The sequence below is a fragment of the Schistocerca serialis genome, chromosome 2 (genome assembly GCF_023864345.2).
Source record: "Schistocerca serialis cubense isolate TAMUIC-IGC-003099 chromosome 2, iqSchSeri2.2, whole genome shotgun sequence".
In the NCBI taxonomy this organism is placed as follows: Eukaryota; Metazoa; Arthropoda; class Insecta; order Orthoptera; family Acrididae; genus Schistocerca; species Schistocerca serialis.
The window spans coordinates 412,673,993-412,693,698 of NC_064639.1; the positions used below are offsets into that span (position 1 = coordinate 412,673,993).

At 38.2% G+C, this 19,706-nt stretch overlaps 1 protein-coding gene across 1 annotated transcript in view; it reads left to right on the plus strand.

Annotated features, from left to right (window-relative positions):
- Window positions 1–19,706, plus strand: part of LOC126457252 (ubiquitin conjugation factor E4 B) — a 284,736-nt gene that overhangs the window by 218,606 nt on the left and 46,424 nt on the right. Inside the window, exon 19 of the mRNA XM_050093409.1 lies at window positions 5,928–6,073. Coding sequence (XP_049949366.1) covers window positions 5,928–6,073 — 146 coding nt within the window. The remainder of the gene's footprint in view (window positions 1–5,927; window positions 6,074–19,706) is intronic.

Consider the following 19,706-nt stretch of genomic DNA (forward strand, 5'->3'; position numbering starts at 1 on the left):
TACTGGGATGAATGAACACAGGGTTTTCATAGCGAGATTGAATGTTGTAACCCTCAAATCCTCAAAAAATAAACAAAAAATATACCTATTCAAAAAAGCAGATAAAAATTCACTTAACGCCTTCGTGAGAGATAATCTCCACTTCTTCTGAATTAATAATATAAGTGTGGACCAGATGTGGCTGGAGTTAGAAGAAATAATATCGGCAGCAATTGAGAGATTTATACCAAATAAATTAACAAACAATGGAGCTGATCCTCCTTGGGACACAGAACAAGTCAGAACATTGTTCCAGAAACAACGAAACAAACATGCAAAATTTAAACAGATGCAAAATCCCCAAGATTGGCAATCTTTTACAGAAGCTCTAAATTTAGCACGGACGTCAATGTGAGATGCTTATAACAGTTTCCACAACAAAACTTTGTCTCAAAACCTGGTAGAAAATCCAAAGAGATTCTGGTCGTATGTGAAGTATGTTAGCGGCAAGAAACAATCAATGCCTTCTTTGCGCGATAGCAATGGAGATACTATTGAAGACAGTGCTGTCAAAGCAGAGTTACTAAACACAGTCTTCTGAAATGCCTTCATAAAAGAAGACAAAGTAAATATTCCAGAATTCGAATCAAGAACAGCTGCCAACATGAGTAACGTAAAAGCAAATTCCCTCGGAGTAGTGAAGCAACTTAAATCACTGAGTAAAAGCAAGTCTTCAAGTATACCAATTAGCTTCCTTTCAGACTATGCCGATTCATTAGCTCCATACTGAACAATTATATACAACAGTTCGCTCAACAAAAGATCTGTACCCAAAGATTGGAAAGTTGCACAGTTCACACAAATATCCAAGAAAGATAGTAGGAGTAATCCACTTAATTACAGGCCCATATCGTTAATGTTGATATGCAGCAGGATTTTGGAACATATATTGTGTTCGAACATTATGAATTACCTCGAAGAAAACGGTCTATTAACACACAGTCAACATGGGTTTAGAAAACATCGTTCTTGTGAAACACAACTAGCTCTTTATTCCCATGAAGTGTTGAGTGCTATTGACAAGGTATTTCAGATCGATTCCGTATTTCTGGATTTCCGGAAGGCTTTTGACACTGTACCACATAAGCAGCTTGTAGTGCAGTTGCGTGCTTATGGAATATCGTCTCAGTTATGTGACTGGATTTGTGATTTCCTGTCAGAGAGGTCACAGTTCGTAGTAATTGAGGGAAAGTCATCGAATAAAACAGAAGTGATTTCTGGCGTTCCCCAACGTAGTGTTGTAGGCCCTTTGCTGTTCCTTATCTATATAAACGATTTGGGAGACAATCTGAGCAGCCATCTTAGGTTGTTTGCAGATGACACTGTCATTTATCGACTAATAAAGCCATCAAACAATTAAAAAAAATAGCAAAATGATTTAGAAAAGATATCTGAATGGTGCAAAAGTTGGCAGTTGACCCTAAATAGCGAAAAGTGTGAGGTCATCCACATGAGTGTTAAAAGCTTAAACTTCGGTTACACAATAAATCAGTCAAATCTAAAGCCCATACATTCAACTAAATACCTAGGTATTACAATTACGAACAACTTAAATTGGAAGAAACACATAGAAAATGTTGGGGGGGAGCTAACCAAAGACTGTGTTTTATTGGCAGGACACTTAGAAAATGTAGCAGATCTAGTAAGGAGACTGCCTGCACTGCGCTTGTCCATCCTCTTTTAGAATACTGCTGTGCGGGTGGGGTCCTTACCAGATAGGACTGATGAAGTACATCAAAAAAGTTCAAAGTAGGGCAGCACATTTTGTATTATTGCGAAATATGGGAGATTGTGTCACTGAAATGATACAGGATTTGGGCTGGACATCGTTAAAGGAAAGGCATTTTTCGTTGCGACGAAATCTTCTCACAAAACTCCAGTCACCAACTTCCTTCTCTGAATGTGAATATTTTGTTGACACCAACCAACATTGGGAGAAACGATCACCACGATAAAATAAGGGAATTGAGAGCTCGTACGAAATGATGTAGGTGTTTGTTCTTTCCATGTGCTATACGAGATTGGAATAATAAAGAATTGTGAAGGTGGTTCGATGAACCCTCTGCCAAGCACTTAAATGTGATTTTCAGAGTATCGATGTAGGTGTAAATATTATGGTACTAGTAGAGGATAAATAATAGCTATTTAATATAAATGAGGAAGCAGCAGCTTTCTCAGAGTAGTGGCTGTCCTTATAATGTACAGATGGTGCAAGCACAAGTAGTACTGAGTAGTGAAGTGTTAATTTATTGTTAATACAGTGTACAGATGAATGTTTCTGTAAGTTGATAATTTTTTATGTATACCAGACTTGGTCCATATCCCTGAAGGATCTCTGGAACACAATGAATTAATAAGGCAGTTGATGACAGTGAGTTAATTTAAAGGAAAAGAAATAATAGTAACAATGTCTTGTGATGCTTTTGGTAAACTAAACATGGTTTTCAAAACTTAAGTGCCCTGTATGTTTGAGAAGGAAAGTTTACAGTTAGTAAGCAGACTTGTGGCAGTGAGTCATGTGGTTTCAGCATACCATCTAAATCTGAGGCTTGCTGGGTGAGTAACGGAGAGATGCATTTTAGATATTACTAAAAGAGATTGGAAAACAACTAAATGGAGCTGAGAGTAAAATAGAATGGAAAATGTCATTATAACTAATTGAAAATGAAATGTGTGTTATTAGGACATATCAGGTGAATTGATGGTCAGTGGATTAATGAAGTGCTATGTTGGATTCCAAAAGATAAGTAAAAACAACCTTATGGAAAGTGGGTAGATGAAATGTGGGGAGAAACATTGATGTGAATAACTGAAGCTCATATAATGCATGGAGAAGTTTGGCAGGGGCATCAGGCAACAGTGGATGTCAATTTATGACTGTTGATGATATACACATTTAATGTGGTACTAGTAAGTCCTGGGTAAATTAAAAATTATGTGAGTGTTAAGGTAACCTCTAGAACTATAACTGAGGCATTGAGCAGTTGATAGGCACATAAAGAAGACCAGTAATGTTCCTGAGAATGTTGCTGAGCTATCAGTGTCCTCTGTCAGAGCTAAGTAACTGAAACACACACACACACACACACATACACACACACACACACACACACACACACACACACACACACACACTCACTGGTAGATATGGGCTACCTCCTGCTTCCAACATTTATATTTACAGCCCTTCCTGGTAGGTTAAAAATGTGTGATGGACTGGATGTGAACTCTGAATTGAGCCAGTTGAGTGTAACTCTCTTACCAGCAGAGATAACTAGGCTCAACTTTTGGCATGGCCCTCAAGCTTCAAAAGTGCCAGTACTGCTCTGTACTCTCCAAGCACTAGTGAAGTTCTCCCACATACTATTTTGGACTAGCAGTCCTGGAAGGAAGGATAACACAGAGATATGGCTTAGCTATAGCTGAGGTGTTGCCTTCACTATGAATCTTTCTCTCTACCATGGTTTGTTTAATCTGTCAAAAAGTTTCAGTACAGTGTGCGCTCCTCTGGAAGATTCGCTCCAGAAAAAATCCCTAGGCTGTGGCTAAACCAGACCACCACAACATACTCTCTTCCAGGAGTAGTAGTTGAGGAAGATATGTAGGAGAGCTTCTGTGAAGTTTTCAATGTAGAGGAGAGGCACTGCTACAACTGAAGCAGTGGTAGAAAAAGGTTGTAGGTCATGCCTAAAATCTCAGTTGGTAAAAGCATTGGCCATGAAAGACAGTTTTCCACAGGGTTGAGACCCTAAAACAGTGTGTGCCCGCCCCCCCCCCCCCCCCCCCCCCCCCCCCACACACACACACACACACACACACACACACACAAAAGCTGCTGCAGGGTGAAAGGTCCGTTCTGGATTTAGATTTTTGAGAAGACTTGCTATGTAGCATGTAGAATAACAGTAAAATTTCTTATCTGCATAGAAAAATTGTCTGACTCTTAGTAAAACATTACATGTTAACACTAATATTTCTTCCTAAATATGAATAACTCTTCCGTATTCAGTTGTAAATGAATTGTATTTAAGTTCTTATCTGTAAAAGAACAGAAAGTTTTCTAAATTTTGGAAAAGCAACCTAAATTTTAATTCAGTTTTATTTGGAATATTTTTTATGTTTGTTGTTCCACATTTTTCTAATGTACAGTTCTTTTAACAGTCATTTTTTGTTATTGGTTATTCTTGTTCCATGTTTAGTGTATGGTTTTCGGTACAGTGTTAACGTGCCACTTTAGCACAGCAAGCCATACTACAAGTGACGTGTTCCGGAGAGATCTTCAGTCACTGAAAATGCATATTTTCGTAATACACAAGAATAAATACAAAAATCACTGAATATGCCGTGTTAGTTTCGCAAACGCTTACATCGACATGGCAGCTGCTTGGTTTGCTTCTGTCAGCCAATCACTGCATGGAATATGTGAATGACAGGATGATTCAATACTTGTACAGATTGCAAGACTATTATGAATTATAATTAATCACAGCTCATTATTCTACAAGGTCCCATGCCTTCACTCCCGTGACACTGCGCTAAAGGAAATACGACTTGCTCCAAATATTAAAAGCTAAATGTGTTGAACAAAGTAAACAGCATAAGTTTATTTTTTTCTGTTACTGCTACTTGGTTCAGAACTCATACATGATGGTCAAAAAAATATCTGACTTCTTGCTATGTGGATTTCGACAAGTAATTCGAAGACAGACACACTTCTCTCAAATTTTGGCTTCTTTGAGCATATAGTGACTAAATGGCCTTCCTTCTCTGGTGAAGTATGTATTGAGTGGGTGATTATCAATTCACAACAGCTTGAGAGACAAGGAATCATTGTTGAAATAGACAAGGCAAAATTTGGGGAAAGGAAAAGTGTCAGAGGTTGTAAAATCACTTGACAGTGGCTGTTCATTGGAATTCAGTGATGATCTGTGAAAGTCTTATTCCTGCCAGTGTAAGCATGGAATAAGGCCATCTTGATAAGAATATTTTCAACTACTGGAAATCATACGACACCGTAGTTATTGGAGGTTTTCAGCACTTAAGAGGCAGCCATTGAGCAAACTTCATGGATATGATAGATCGTGCTATTCACTCACAGAATTGGAAATAATATGATAAAACATAACCAACCGCACAATTTGGCAGAAGGACCAATGATTATGTGTGTTAATTAACTGAGCACATGTTCCACAGAGCTTTTTACACGAAAGAATTATTACATTAACTTTTATGTTGAGGGAGATAAATTTTTCCTGCCTAGGGAAACTGTGATGGAATAGTTTCTTCTTACAGTGTTGAAGGCATGACTGGAAGCTACATTTCCATGCCTGTGTTTACCATTTTTGGTGCAAAAATGTTGGAGATCCCAGTGCCTTTACATCCCTAACCATGTGAAGGCATAGCTTTGCTTTGTGCTATAGATTGTATATTAATTTAAAACATTTATCATTCATATTTTACCCATGCTGGATGTTTTCTTTCTTTTTTCCTCTTTAAAAAAATCTCAACTTTGATGAATTTTATGTGTGTTCAGTCCGCAGTATTTGTCTCTTCATGCGATGAAATAGTGCTGTTTCTCGTCCCATGTCCTGTGCTGTGATTGACAGAAGCAAACTGAAGAGCCCCCGTATTGATTTAATTATTTACGAAGCTAACATGCCATGTTTGGTAGTCTTCATATTTATACTTGAATTTTATGAAAATATGCATTTTCAGTTATAAAGATCTCTCCAAAATGCATCATTTTAGTACAGTTGTTGTGCACATGTCTCAAAATGGGACATTGGCACATTAACTCAATAACTGGTTTCTTTATGGTAATGAAAACTTCCATTTCTGTCAGCAGTAAACTTTGCCTGTAGTATGCATATATATGTAATGTTTCACAGGTCTTACTTGACTTTGGCCAAAGAGACAGTGGATATGTTCCATTATTTGACAGTTGCCATCAAGGAGCCATTCTTAAGGCCAGAGCTGGTTGACCGCTTGGCAGCCATGTTAAATTTTAACCTGCAACAGTTGTGTGGTCCTAAGTGTAAGTATCTAATTTTTAAATAAACTGTTTCACATTCAGGAAAATATTACTATGTGTATGTCTTAGAAAAAGGTGACAAAAATGATTGATTGTAAGTAGAAAAGTGGCTATGGGAGTGCATTTGTCTCTTCTCTTTAAAAAGTTCTCACTGAAATGGTTGTATCACATCATTTGATTTTTTCTTTTTTTCCATAGGGTGTTACAGTTATACATCTTGTGGCTGTTTGAATGTGAAAACTTTTTACTGGATTTCAAGTAGGATAATAATAATTAACTCATTACATTATGGTGATATGATGAGTTATGACCAGAACAAATTTCCAGGTGGACCTTCATGGGTGCCACTGTCTTCCAGAAATGGTGGAGTTAACATAAAGATAATAAATGTAGTATATTTCAGAACTTTTATGTAGCATACACATATATTCTCGCAAGAATCAATAACCTAGACAGGGTTTGCCACAGATATGCTTTACAAAAATAACCCTTCATTAATTTTCACTAATGTATTCAAGTAGTACTAAAACTATTAATATTGTTGTTATTGTTGCTGCTGCAGCAGCAGAATTAGAAGTGGTGGTTTTTGTTGCTGTCATAGTTTAGTGAATGTTTTGACATTATATATCATCCCTATATATAAAAGGCAATGTCCTGATTGATTGACCTACTCACTGACTCATCACCACCCAGCCCAAATAACTAAGGATAGAAACTTGAAATTTACGAAGGTGTTCATCTTTTACTGTAGGCATCATTTAAGAAGGAATTTTTCAGTACTCCATCCCTAAGTGGGCGAAACAGGGGACAAATGCAATTTTGAAGCTGCATCTATGAAAATTGGTATTTGGTTTCTTAGTCAGAAATAAAATTGTATGTGTTTCAGCATTTTTTGAAATTCAGACACTAAGGTCATAAAATAAGGGGTGAAAGTTTTTTTGAAAATAAATCATTATTAAAGAACTACAGAAAAAATTTTAAACCCACATCTATGAAAACAGAATTTGACTTCTCAGTTAGAAATTAAAAAATACATGTTTCAGTGTTTTTTTTACTGTCTAAGAGAATGAAATAGGGGATGAAAAGTTTTATGACATTATTTCATTGTGAAACCATTTTCAACATTAAATATATGAAAATTTGTATTTGATTCTCTGTTAGAAATAAAAAAAATACACATTTCACTATTTTTGGAAATGCAATCCCTAAGGGGGTGGGGGGAGGCCAAAAATTTTTAAGGAAATATTTTGTTATAGAAAAAATAGTTTTAAAAGCTAAATCTTCGAAATTTTGCGTTTCACTTCTCGGCTAGATATAAGGAAATGTGTTATGGGATGGTAGTTTCTGTGGCAGTATCACCACAAGAACACAAAAGATATGATTAACAAAAACTTCAGCTATCGGAAACACTTTTTGGTCAGAAGTACATTCAGGAAAGACCCTGCTTCTGCAGCCTCAATCAGTGTGAAAAGCTTAGGTCTTGCAGTTTGTGAACAACACAAAAATCCAAATAAAGAAAAACAAAAAAATCTATGCAGACCATACAGTCTATGTGAGTGAAGCAGCAGGCACTAAGCTAGTCTGACAATAACTATAGTTTAACACACATGCAAAAGCTACATCATGCTGTTCTTTTCTTTCATGACATGGCACCATCTGAAAGATTTGTGCTGAAACCGGAAACCATGCTCGTGACTAGTAGCCATTTTATCCATCTCATTGTTGTATTCTACCCTATTCATGGATTGTTATTTCATCCATAATGTACACGTGTGTGTCCCCCCCCCCAAGCTTAAAAAGTCATACATGCAATTTGTGTTAGGTGAAGATCTTACTGTTTGTGTTTAGTGCCACTTTTTTCATATTGAATCATACCTTCAGGAGATGGACTCAACTTCAGAACACTCTAAACAGTAAAAACATGGAATGGTAACTAGAAACCAAACAAAACTGTTGCTTACTATTGCAGGTCAGTTTAATGTCCTCTTGGAGGTCTACCTGTTGGTGCAATATGTACACATGGTCAACTGCTGCCAAAGTGCTGCTCTTCCCTTAGTAAATTACCCACTGTAAAGAACTTCCACCAGTGGGTCCATAACTAGTCATAGTGATTAACAAACAGACCATGGAGTCAAGATGTTGACATTTATGATAATGGTGATTATAAATGTATTTGAACTATAGGTGTTTATTTTATTACAAGATCCTAACGTCTTTAAAATGTTGATTGCTATGATGATCTACGATGGACTAACAAAGAACAACAATGACTAAAAGTCTCTGCTATACTCGGCAAGATACTGGTAAAATCAGCCTATATCAGTAAGCTAATATTCATTTGAGTGTTGTATTCTTGAAGATGAATTAACAAATAGGACACTAAAAATTGATCATTTTTGTCCAGGAACTTTCAAATATCTGTGCCCATTTTTCTGCACTGGCTGTGTATATATGCTTACAATGCATTTTAAAGCTGTCCAGTACAAGGTTTGATTACTAAAGTTCTTACTCCAAGAGACAAGCTTGTCTGTCGTCTGAACCCAGCACCTGGCATAACAGGTGAATGAAAAGTGTGGAAAATACTTGCAGTTTGATTGTACTCTGCTCAAAAGTGAACTGACTAAGGCTCTTACCTTAAATCAGTATAGCACAGCCAAAAATACTTACTTCTTGCAGATACATAAGAAAATAATAAGCTTCTGATGGCATCCATCACACAATATCTGGGCTTCTGTATCTGTTACAATCTGTGCTCAGTACTAGAACATGGAGACATTTAGTTACTGCAGTCATGATTAAATTTCATACTCACTATATATTTATAAAACTCGACTGATTTGACTGACTCCGTACTTATTTACAAAATTCTTTCTCTTTTCTCTCCATTTTCTTATTCCTCTGCATGTGTCATTTATAAGGACAAATCAAATAGAAAAGACAGTTTTTTAAAAAAGAAACTTTTATTCAGAAAACAACATTGCGAGTGACATCATTTCTCTACAGATGTCCCTGGATCTCTATGCATGCAGTTAGTCTATCTCGTGAAAAATTTTGTAATTCCAACCTGGAAAAATCTTTATGGCATTGTGCAATGTCCCGCTTGCATTGCATCCTCTTCGTCTTCATCCAACAAAAACTGTGATTCACTAAGGTGCTCCTTCATTTGACCGAGTATGTGAAAACTGCTTGTAGTTAAGTCAGGACTGCACAGTAGGTGCCCCAGCAGCTCAGAACTGAAATATTGGTTGCACCGGATTGTTCCACCAGCCACATAAGAGCAGGAATTATCATGAAGCAGGATCACACCCTTTGGAACCTTCCCTCTCCTCTTTGTTTTGATTTTGGAGTACAGATCTCACAGTAGCTGTTGCTGTTCACTGTTCGACCTTTAGGAATGCGATGAATCATCAGTGGATGTTTCAGATCACAAAATAGCATTATCAGCAATTTTCTTGCATAAGTCTGGACTTTGAGCTATTTTGCTATAGGCAAAATTAAATGTTTGCACACTACAGTCCGCCGCATACTCATCAATTTTTACTGTGCAACTGAGAAATTCTAATTCCTCTTCAGAATGCCTTAAACATGATTTTTATATTTCCAAATGTTCCTGTTCTTGTTTGTGTCAGTCTGTTGGTTGACATGGTACCCAACAAGCATAAACTGTCCAATTGTGGAGGGATTCATGGATAATTGCAGATGGGGAACTGTGGTGCAGTATTGTCATTTCTGGAACAAGTATCATCACAAGTCATTCCCTCAGCTGTCTAGATTTTCCTGTCAATTTTTGAAATGGATGGGCTACCCAAATGCTTTTTATTGCCGACAATGTATGTCCACTTTTAAGCCTTTGACTGCTATGGATGAGTTAACTTGTCATGCTCTATCATGCCCCAGGTGCTGCGGACAGGTTTAAGCTATGCCTCTGGGATTTCCTGAAGCGCTATTGATATGTTTACACATCCTATTCTGCCGGCCCTCTCACTGCTGCAGACGAGTTTTAGTGTACATGCATGCTCTAGGCATATTGATATGTAGAGCTGCATTTCTGCATCGTTCTTCCAGAGCTTTTCAGAGTTTCAGCCCGAAAGTTCAAATGTGTCTCTATATCTGCAGCTGTGGTTCCTCATTTCAGATTTTGTCTTCATTGCGTGTTTTGTCAGTATCAGATATGCATTTTTTCTTTTCTACAAGATAATGTCACATTGTCACGGTTTCACAGATAGAGATCCTGGAGATACTCAGAGCACAGTGAGTGTGAATTCCCCGAGGTCAGTGGCAGTGATGAGTCTCCAATAGAATCTCAGATTAGTAATTCTCAAGAGACTAAAGAGAAGCTTGATAAACATTAGGGTGACTTTGCACCTTCGATTAGGACAGTTTATAAGTGGTTTCAAAATTTTCGTAATGGCTATATGGGCACAAGTGATGCTGAACATTCTGGATGCCCTGTGGAGGTTACGACTCCAGAAATCATTGATAAAATCCATGATATAGTGATGGATGATAGAAGAGTTAAGGTCCGTGAGATTGCTAGTGCTGTGGGAATGAACTGGTACATAATATTTTGCATAAACACTTGGACATGAGAAAGCTATCCGCAAGATGGGTTCCGCGATTGCTCACGCTTGACCAAAAACGGAATTGTGTGAAGTGTTGCAGGGATGGTTTGCAGCTGTTCAGGAAGAATCCGCAGAACTATAAGTATCATTTTGTCACTGTGGATGCAACACGGATATATTACTACACTCCTGACACCAAAGAACAATTTAAACAATGGGTTACCAAGTGAGAATCTGCAGCAAAAAAGGTGAAGACTATTCCTTCGGCTGGAAAGTTTATGGCGACTGCCTTTTGGGATTCGCAAAGGATAATCCTCATCAACTATCTGGAAAAAGGTAAAACTATTACAGGTGCATATTATTCATCGTTATTGGACCATTTGAAAACCGAGATGCAAGAAAAATGCCGGCGATTGGACTGCAAAAAAGTCCTTTTCCATCATGACAATGCACCAGCACACACCTCAGCAGTTGTGGTCACAAAATTAATGGAAATATGATTCCAACTCGTTTCACATCCCCCTATTCTTGAGACTTGGCTCCCTCGGACTACTATTTGTTCCCCAATTTGAAGAAATGGCTGGCAATCGTGCAGTTTGGCAAGATATGACTGACCCTGCTTTACAGTGTTATGAAATTATTCCAGCGCGATGCAACCAATTATATTCGAGTACACTGATGATTATTTTGCTGCTAAACTTGCCCAAGGATGTAAAGGAGGATTGAAAAGTTTCCTCTCTTCGGAGCATCCTCAAAATGAAGCAATATGCTAACAAACAGATTTGTTGCTTCAGATGATTCTATATCTGTTTTGTACATGAGGTAATTACACAGCACACACTGTGCCAGTAAAACAAAAATTGTATTCATTTATCCGCCTACAATAGGCTAAAATTATTACCGTCTGATGTAGACAGTTACATTCGGGTATCATGATTTTGACCATCAAAGTTCTCTTGAGGCATATAAAAGGATTTAAAATACATACTGGATATTGTAAAAAGAATTCAATACCTTAAAGGTTCCAAGTTTTAAATGTCGCTTCAGATGAAGTAGTGCGCTGGCAATAGCTGGACATGATTTCTTCATTTGCAGCAACAGACATTCCATACTTGCAGTAAATACACAGTTATTTAAAAAAATCTGTCAGTTAATAAAAACTCGTACAGATTCATCTCTTTACGGTGTTATAAAATTATTCCAATTTAAAGGTTTGATTTTGTATCCAGAGACATTGATATTTGTCCTTGACTTTTGCCTTAAAACAATTAATTTTATTTAAGTATTCGGAACATATTCTGATACATCAAAAGTGTGTTCCATTAAGCATGTCACTTCACTTGTGAATCATTTGTGAATGATTTATTGTGCTAGTGTGCTCAAAGAACACAGACAAATTGGAGGGAGTAAATATACAGGTTCTAAAGTGTTTGCCTCACAAGCTATGTCCAAAACATTCAGCACAGGGCTGGAGACTGGCACAAGTAATACAACAGGCAGGATGTGATCATGGATGAAAGAATCCGAGCACAGACAGATGGCTTAGACAGTAACGACACAGCACTCAGCATGCATTGCATCAAGCGTGTCAGTATTAGTGAAAGGATTAAAGCAATTTATCCATCCATAACTCTTTTTGTTCACTAAGCCAATTATCATTGTACTGCAGTTGCGTTCTGTGAAGATTTCCTCTGATTTAGTTACTTGAGAGCACAGAAAAATTATCTGCCCCATATCTTCCTTGGTGATTACAGAAATGATTTGGACTAACACAGCTAATGCACAGTAACAACAGTGAGATTAAGGCCTGTCATTTTTGAGACAGTACTGTCAACCTGTAGACCAGAAAAAAAATCTTTACTTATTGATGTGCTCTCATATATTTGTTTCTTTTAACAGGTTATCTTCACCCCTATCTCTATTTATTTCATGCAGGAGTGCTGATGACCTCACCATTTAGCACTTTAAAACCATAACCACATCACATCAAGTGAATGTCCCATTGAATTGAAAACAATTGTCTGGAGATTTTTTAAACTTTTGTTTTATCAAAATGAAAATCAATTTTACTGACTGAAAATCCACCACTATTCTATTTGTACAGAATCACTCATTTGTAATTTCTTTTTAAAAAAATTTGCCCTAAACCAGGGCCTGATAAAATTATATAAGGTGTTCCCTACATCTGATGATGGCACACAAGGTGTCATGTTTGCCAGCCATCAGAGCCACACAGCTGGTCAAATGTGTACTATGTCTCCCTGTGTGCCATTTCAGCCAATGTCATTCAAACAATGAAACAAACATCATGAATGTAACCGAGAAGTCTGTGAAAGAAGCAGTGGCAAAACTGAATTATTCCATCCCACAATGAGTGCTTATTTATGATTTAATTTGTAAGTGCGCACAGAGTCTGCCTGTATTGTCTGGTGGAGATTGTTTGAACAGAAGTTTCCAGGCATTTAAATTCTAAGTCATGAGACAGAATACTAATGAGTAACGAAATTTTGTGAAATGGCAAGTGTCCATGACAAGAAGCATTAACGATAACATACCGTGCTCACATAACCGCATCTCGATGTCATTGCATACCACCTGGAAATTTGCCTAAAAAGTCTCTTAGACATATACCGAGCGAGGTGGCGCAGTGGTTAGACACCGGACTCGCATTCGGGAGGACGACGTTTCAATCCCGCGTCCGGCCACCCTGATTTAGGTTTTCCGTGATTTCCCTAAATCGCTCCAGGCAAATGCCGGGATGGTTCCTTTCAAAGGGCATGGCCGACTTCCTTCCCCGTCCTTCCCTAATCCGATGAGACCGATGACCTCGCTGTCTGGTCTCCTTCCCCAAAACAACCAACCAACCTCTTAGACATATTTCACTGCAAACACAATTTTCTTGCACGTCTGTACAAAGAGGTGCTAAGTTACTTAGGATGAGGCCATAAAAAAAACAGTAGTGCAAGAACTTAAACCTGTTGATCCTGCACACACGGTTAGGTTTTGCGAATGGGTTTTACAACAAGTGCATGGCAGTGAAATGGATCCTTACATCATTCTGTTTTCACACAAAGCTTGGTTTCACTTACAAGAGTATGTTAAGTCCAAAAACTGTTGACTTTTAAGTACTGATGGACCATTCTGCTTCATGAGGAATCCCTTCATGATCACAGAATAGGAGTGTTGCACAGTGAGTGGTGACAGAATAATAGGTCCAATATATTTTTATGACACAGTTTACAGTGAAACAAATGTGCAAAACATTTTGCAACTGTTTTTTAATACATTGATTGAAAAAGAACAAAGCTTCATATTTTTCAACAGGATTTGGCAAGAGCTCATACAGCCAAGGATTCTTCCCACACAAGTCATGATGTTTTCCATGACAGAGTTGTTAGCAACATTATGTGGCTCGTTTGAAGTTCTGATTTAACCCCTTGCAATTTCTATTTGTGAGGAGCAGTAAATGATAAAGGGTATGCAACAGATCTCTACACATTACAGGTACTCAAGGTTAATACCTGTGAGTCAGTTAATTCGATTTCTTAAAGAGAATTACATTGTTTGATGAATAACTTTTGTGAGTAAATACCAGAAATTCTTGGGAAACAACGGCATACAGTTCCATCATCTCCTTGCATGAGTGCAAAATGTACTTGCATATAGTTTAAATTTGGTAGCATAGTCATAGATGGATGACACCGCACCTGATTCACTGGGCAATGGAGCACTCGTTGCCCGCCGTCTGCTGTGGCTTGTACGTGTGGTCATGAGGTAAATGGAATATCCTGTATTGCAGTAGTCATTGATGGGTTTACGCTGCCCATTTGAAAGCTACATATATTTCATTAGCTTATCTCTTGTCTTCAGCTCTGTACTTCGTTTTACACTTATTATGCACAAGTCTCTGTTTTTACTGTGGCTGTTAGAGGATTTCACCATTCATGAATTGTGTACTAGGTACATATCTGCCCACTGCATGATCGACTATTCTTTTAAATGGAGCTGTAGTTCCTCTACAGTCTCCTGCCCAGAAGTAAAAAATGCGACATGACTGCCTCTTTATGTAACTTGCTAAATATGTCTATCTTCCTACTTGTTTTAGCTACCCTTTCTACTTGCATCAATGTTTTAGTAATCATTGTTGTTACACTGCCACAACGTCACCGATACCAGTTTCAATACAGACACCCAAAAAGATATCAATCTATTTGTTGCCAGTAGATCTAATTTATTTTCATGAGTGGGCTCTTGAACTATTTTTATGATTTGGGAACATACATACTAGCGAACTGGGGTTTTCTCTAAAGAGTTCAGTTACATCAGGGGGTGGGAGAAATTGAACTGTCCAATTACAAATGTATGCCCACCCTTGACATTGGGGGTTGCCTGAACTACATGTGCAGCATCAATTTATCTTGGTGGATACTCTACCTCCATTTTGCAGTAGCATATCCCTTCAATATACACTTTGATTTACCCAAAAAATATCACTACTGTCAATTTCAGTTTGTAGCCAGTGTTCTGTGCCTAGTGTTGTATGAGCTCTGTCACATTTAGAAGTACTTCAAACTGTGACATTTGGTTGTGAATGATTCAGCAGTTGACCACTAGAATTTTAATACTCTCACCCATGGGAGGCATTTCTTTGGCACTACATTGATACTTTGGAGTCTCCTACAGCTATCATTTTCTGTAATGAATGGAAAGTTGCCTCCACACACAGACAGCTGTACCTGAGTAGCAATGTCTGATGTGTAGTACACCCGATACATTTAGGGAGTGCTATAACTGAAGGGATAGGCAGAACAAAGGATTAACATACAAGACTGTATTTTGAGATATTGTATGTATTTGTTTTGTTAAATTCAAAGACAAGAGCATAAATAAAATAACAGAACAATCTATATAGAGACAAAAAATTCCAAGAAGTCACAGCCTAGCCTAACTCATTACAGAACCTTTGAAGTCTCTGTTTCCAGCCCTCTACTTGGCTCATAACTAGAGGACCCCAATCAGTTCTAGAACCAATGCTGCAGATTGTGAGCTTCGTTGAAACTCTGTGAGCAAGGTTGGTCTTCTCAAACCTTTCTGCCAATCACTGAAATGATTCAAGTAAGATCTTGGAATACAAACAACAGGCATCATTTGTTCCAGTCTGTATGACAATCTGCATTTGACTGCACCTCATTTGTACAGTGACTGCCAGAACAGCCTGTCCCACAAGTTGAATGAGGCCCCAAGCATACACGCAGAGTGCGTAAGGTAATACTTCTCATTCCATGCTGACATTTTCCCCAAGGAGCATTGTTATACACTGTATACTTTGAACTGCTGACAGTGAACACATTCCTATATTTTTGTACCTACCTCTGCTGACATCAGGCACAGCCATTTTCCCAAGAGCTAAAATGTGTGTCACTGACTTGGTTTCAGTTCCGGTGGAACACAATTTGTAGCAGTAATGATTATAATAATGAATGAATCTTTCACTCTGCAGCGGAGAGTCCAAAAAGTAAAAGTGCGGCTATAAGTGTACATTGGGAGTCATGCCCAGATAGCTCAGTCATTAAGAGCATTACCTGCAAAAGGCAAGGTTCTGTGTTTGAGGCGTAGTCCAGTGCTCAGCTTTAATCTGCCAGGAAGTTTCAATTTTCATTTTTCCATAACTGAATTTTTAACAATCTGGCAGGAATCCCACTGAGCCCTGAAGCCTATTTTAATTTTATCAGTATTGATTGTTCTCGACTCCTCTCACACTGATATCTTTTTCGTTCTTCTTGTAGTGGTGCAAGAAATACACTGGGACAATACACAGATAACTTCCTTAGTAAAGGAACATTAGGCAGTGAAGTTCACCATTTCTGTGTTTGCTTTGCTTTACTCGATTTCAGTTCATATGTGGTTCACAAGCGTCTGGACATGAACTTTGATGCTACTGGTAAGATTCTGTTAAGGTTGTCATTTGCAGCTGTGCTGTACACCCCATGAACAAAAATCCTATGACCAATGATTGAAAAAATTTTGTAGTTACACATGACTGTCTTAAGGAGTGCGACTAAATGTAAGTTTTTTCAAATTTATTTGACATCAGTACAGTAGTCAAGCCATAGTCCCAGTAAATTTCAGAATGTTTACATGACTAGTTTTGATGAAGCTCAGTCAACATTATAAAATGTTATAAGTCTGCTATTAATTATGAATACCTGAAATATAAGTAACATCTAACCAGACACCTTTTTCGTGGGAAAAGCCCCAAGGGCTTGCCGATCACAGCAGTCTTTTATGTGCGTGTTCTGCTGCCACTTAGTGGATGGGTTTTTTGTCTGTTCAATTACATAATAGAATCACATCTTGTGATATGCAAAGGTTGTGTGTCTTTCAGCATATGTGAGACTGTACAATGTCATTTACATTTACCTTGTATAATGATCCAATATGATCTAAGGTATTTACGGCTTATTGTTCTTCAGTGTATATTATGCCATTTATTGTCATCTGCATATTTTTTGCATAAATGAACTAATGTATAACCTAGACCTAGGGCTACATTTCCTAATCCAGACCTTCCACATCTGGTCACAAAACTTGTTGTTCTTTCTATGTTTGCTGTACCATATTTTGTCATCTGTGATTCCTTTGTATGAATGATCTACTGTATGTTTTTATTCTCTGAATATTATACACCCTAAATATTTGTTTTCAAAATTTAGTTTATGACTCAAATTCATGTAACTTACATTTACAACGTCCTTAGGTGGTTTATAAGCTACCATTATTATTGCTCTAATCGTTGGACAATATTGTTCATCTCTATCCTTGTTCCTAAATGTCACCCGTACCCAGCATCGGCAAAGAGGCAGCATCAATGTGTTTGTCAGTCATATGGTAACAACAGCTGTATATGTGTCATCCAAGCAAACAGTTGTTTCTTGGACACAGTGCTATTGAGTGCTGTGCTCAAGATTACAAGCATGCATTTTTATTTTTAAGACGTTGAGATGAGATTATAACAACATTTTTCGTTACTTTATTGACATTTTACAGTTAGATTAATAGTGATGTTCGTTGTATTTTGCAGATGTGGAGATTTTCGCTTGTCAGGATCGTTATGCAAGTAGTTGGACAATGCTGATTCTAATCCAACAAATATGACATTAAGATATTAATGTTCTTCACAGCAGTCAATTGCAATGATATTGCTTCTTTGGCATTACTTCATAATGAGATTTAATTTAATACAATAAATTCACAGTATCACATTTGATGATGGTGACCGGCTTCACTGAAACTAGTCCTGCAACCTTTCTGTAATTTACTGCGACTATAGCTTGACTACTATATTTAAGTGTGTGTGTGTGTGTGTGTGTGTGTGTGTGTGTGTGTGTGTGTGTGCGCGCCAAACAAAAGCGCTGGCAGGTCGATAGACACACAAACATACACACAAAATTCAAGCTTTCGCAACAAATGGTTGCTTCATCAGGAAAGAGGGAAGGAGAGGGAAAGACGAAAGGATGTGGGTTTTAAGGGAGAGGGTAAGGAGTCATTCCAATCCCGGGAGCGGAAAGACTTACCTTAGGGGGAAAGGAGGACAGGTATACACTCGCGCACACACACACATATCCATCCGCACGACACAGACACAAGCAGACATTTGGATGGACATTTGCGGATGGATATGTGTGTGTGTGTGTGTGTGTGTGTGTGTGTGTGTGTGTGTGTGTGTGTGTGTGTGTGCGTGCGAGCGTTCACCTGTTCCCCCCCTCCCCCCAAGGCAAGTCCTTTCACTCCCGGGACCGGAACGACTCCCCACCCTCTCCCCCAAAAAAGTCCTTCTGCTCCCGGGACCGAAACGACTCCCCACCCTCTCCCCCAAAATGGTGTACAGGTGTACGCTTGCACACACACACACACACACACACACACACACACACACACACACACATATCCATCCGCAAATGTCCATCCAAATGTCTGCTTGTGTCTGTGTCGTGCGGATGGATATGTGTGTGTGTGCGAGTGTATACCTGTCCTTTTTCCCCCTAAGGTAAGTCTTTCCGTTCCCGGGATTGAAATGACTCCTTACCCTCTCCCTTAAAACCCACATCCTTTCGTTTTTCCCTCTCCTTCCCTCTTTCCTGATGAAGCAACCGTTTGTTGCGAAAGCTTGAATTTTGTGTGTATGTTTGTGTTTGTTTGTGTGTCTATTGACCTACCAGCTTGACCTACCAGCGCTTTTGTTTGGTAAGTCTCATCGTCTTTGTTTTTAGATATATTTTTCCCACGTGGAATGTTCCCCTACTGTCCATTCTCTTTGATGTCCTTTTGTTGTAAAACCATAGGACATATCCTGAACTTAAACATAATGAGGTTTCTCAAAGGAATAATCTCATCCATGCCAACCAGCATAGATTCCGAAAACATTGGTCATGCTAAACCCAACTGGTCTTTTTCTCAGGTGACACATTAACATTTATTAACAAAACTGTGATTATGTTATTAAACTGCACCTGATTGTGTTGTGACTCTTGTGGTCTTTACCTGGCAGACAATGTTAATGGAAGCGTCAGACTTTTTGCAGGGGCTGCAGTTATCTGTAATGAAGCACTGTCTGAAAAAGGCGCAGACATATTCAGTCAGAATATGAGAAGTAATGATATACTTCTTTTGTAGCCAACATGCTGGAAAAGTTCGAGAAGTTACACTGTTTGATCAGGCTATAGATTCACTCCTTAGGCAATCACCTTGATTTTTTCCCCCAGGAAATTTGGGTGAGGTCAGTGAGGATAAAGTGATCATTTACTGAAAAATATCAAAGTGACACCTAGACTGTATCAGGACCACTGGAAATAAGCAATATTGTTAGAGATTGCTGTTGGTCACTTTACCCAAATGTACAGCAGGATATTGATTGGAGAAGAAGATACATTAGTTGCTTTAAGGAGAAGAGCAAAGTATAGTCCAATGGACACATGCTTGCTATGTAATAAAGAGATGTTTTTTGTTTATACTGCAATAAAACCTTTGCTCATATGAAAAATTTGTGCTTATTTTCTAGTTTGTTTCAAAGTCAC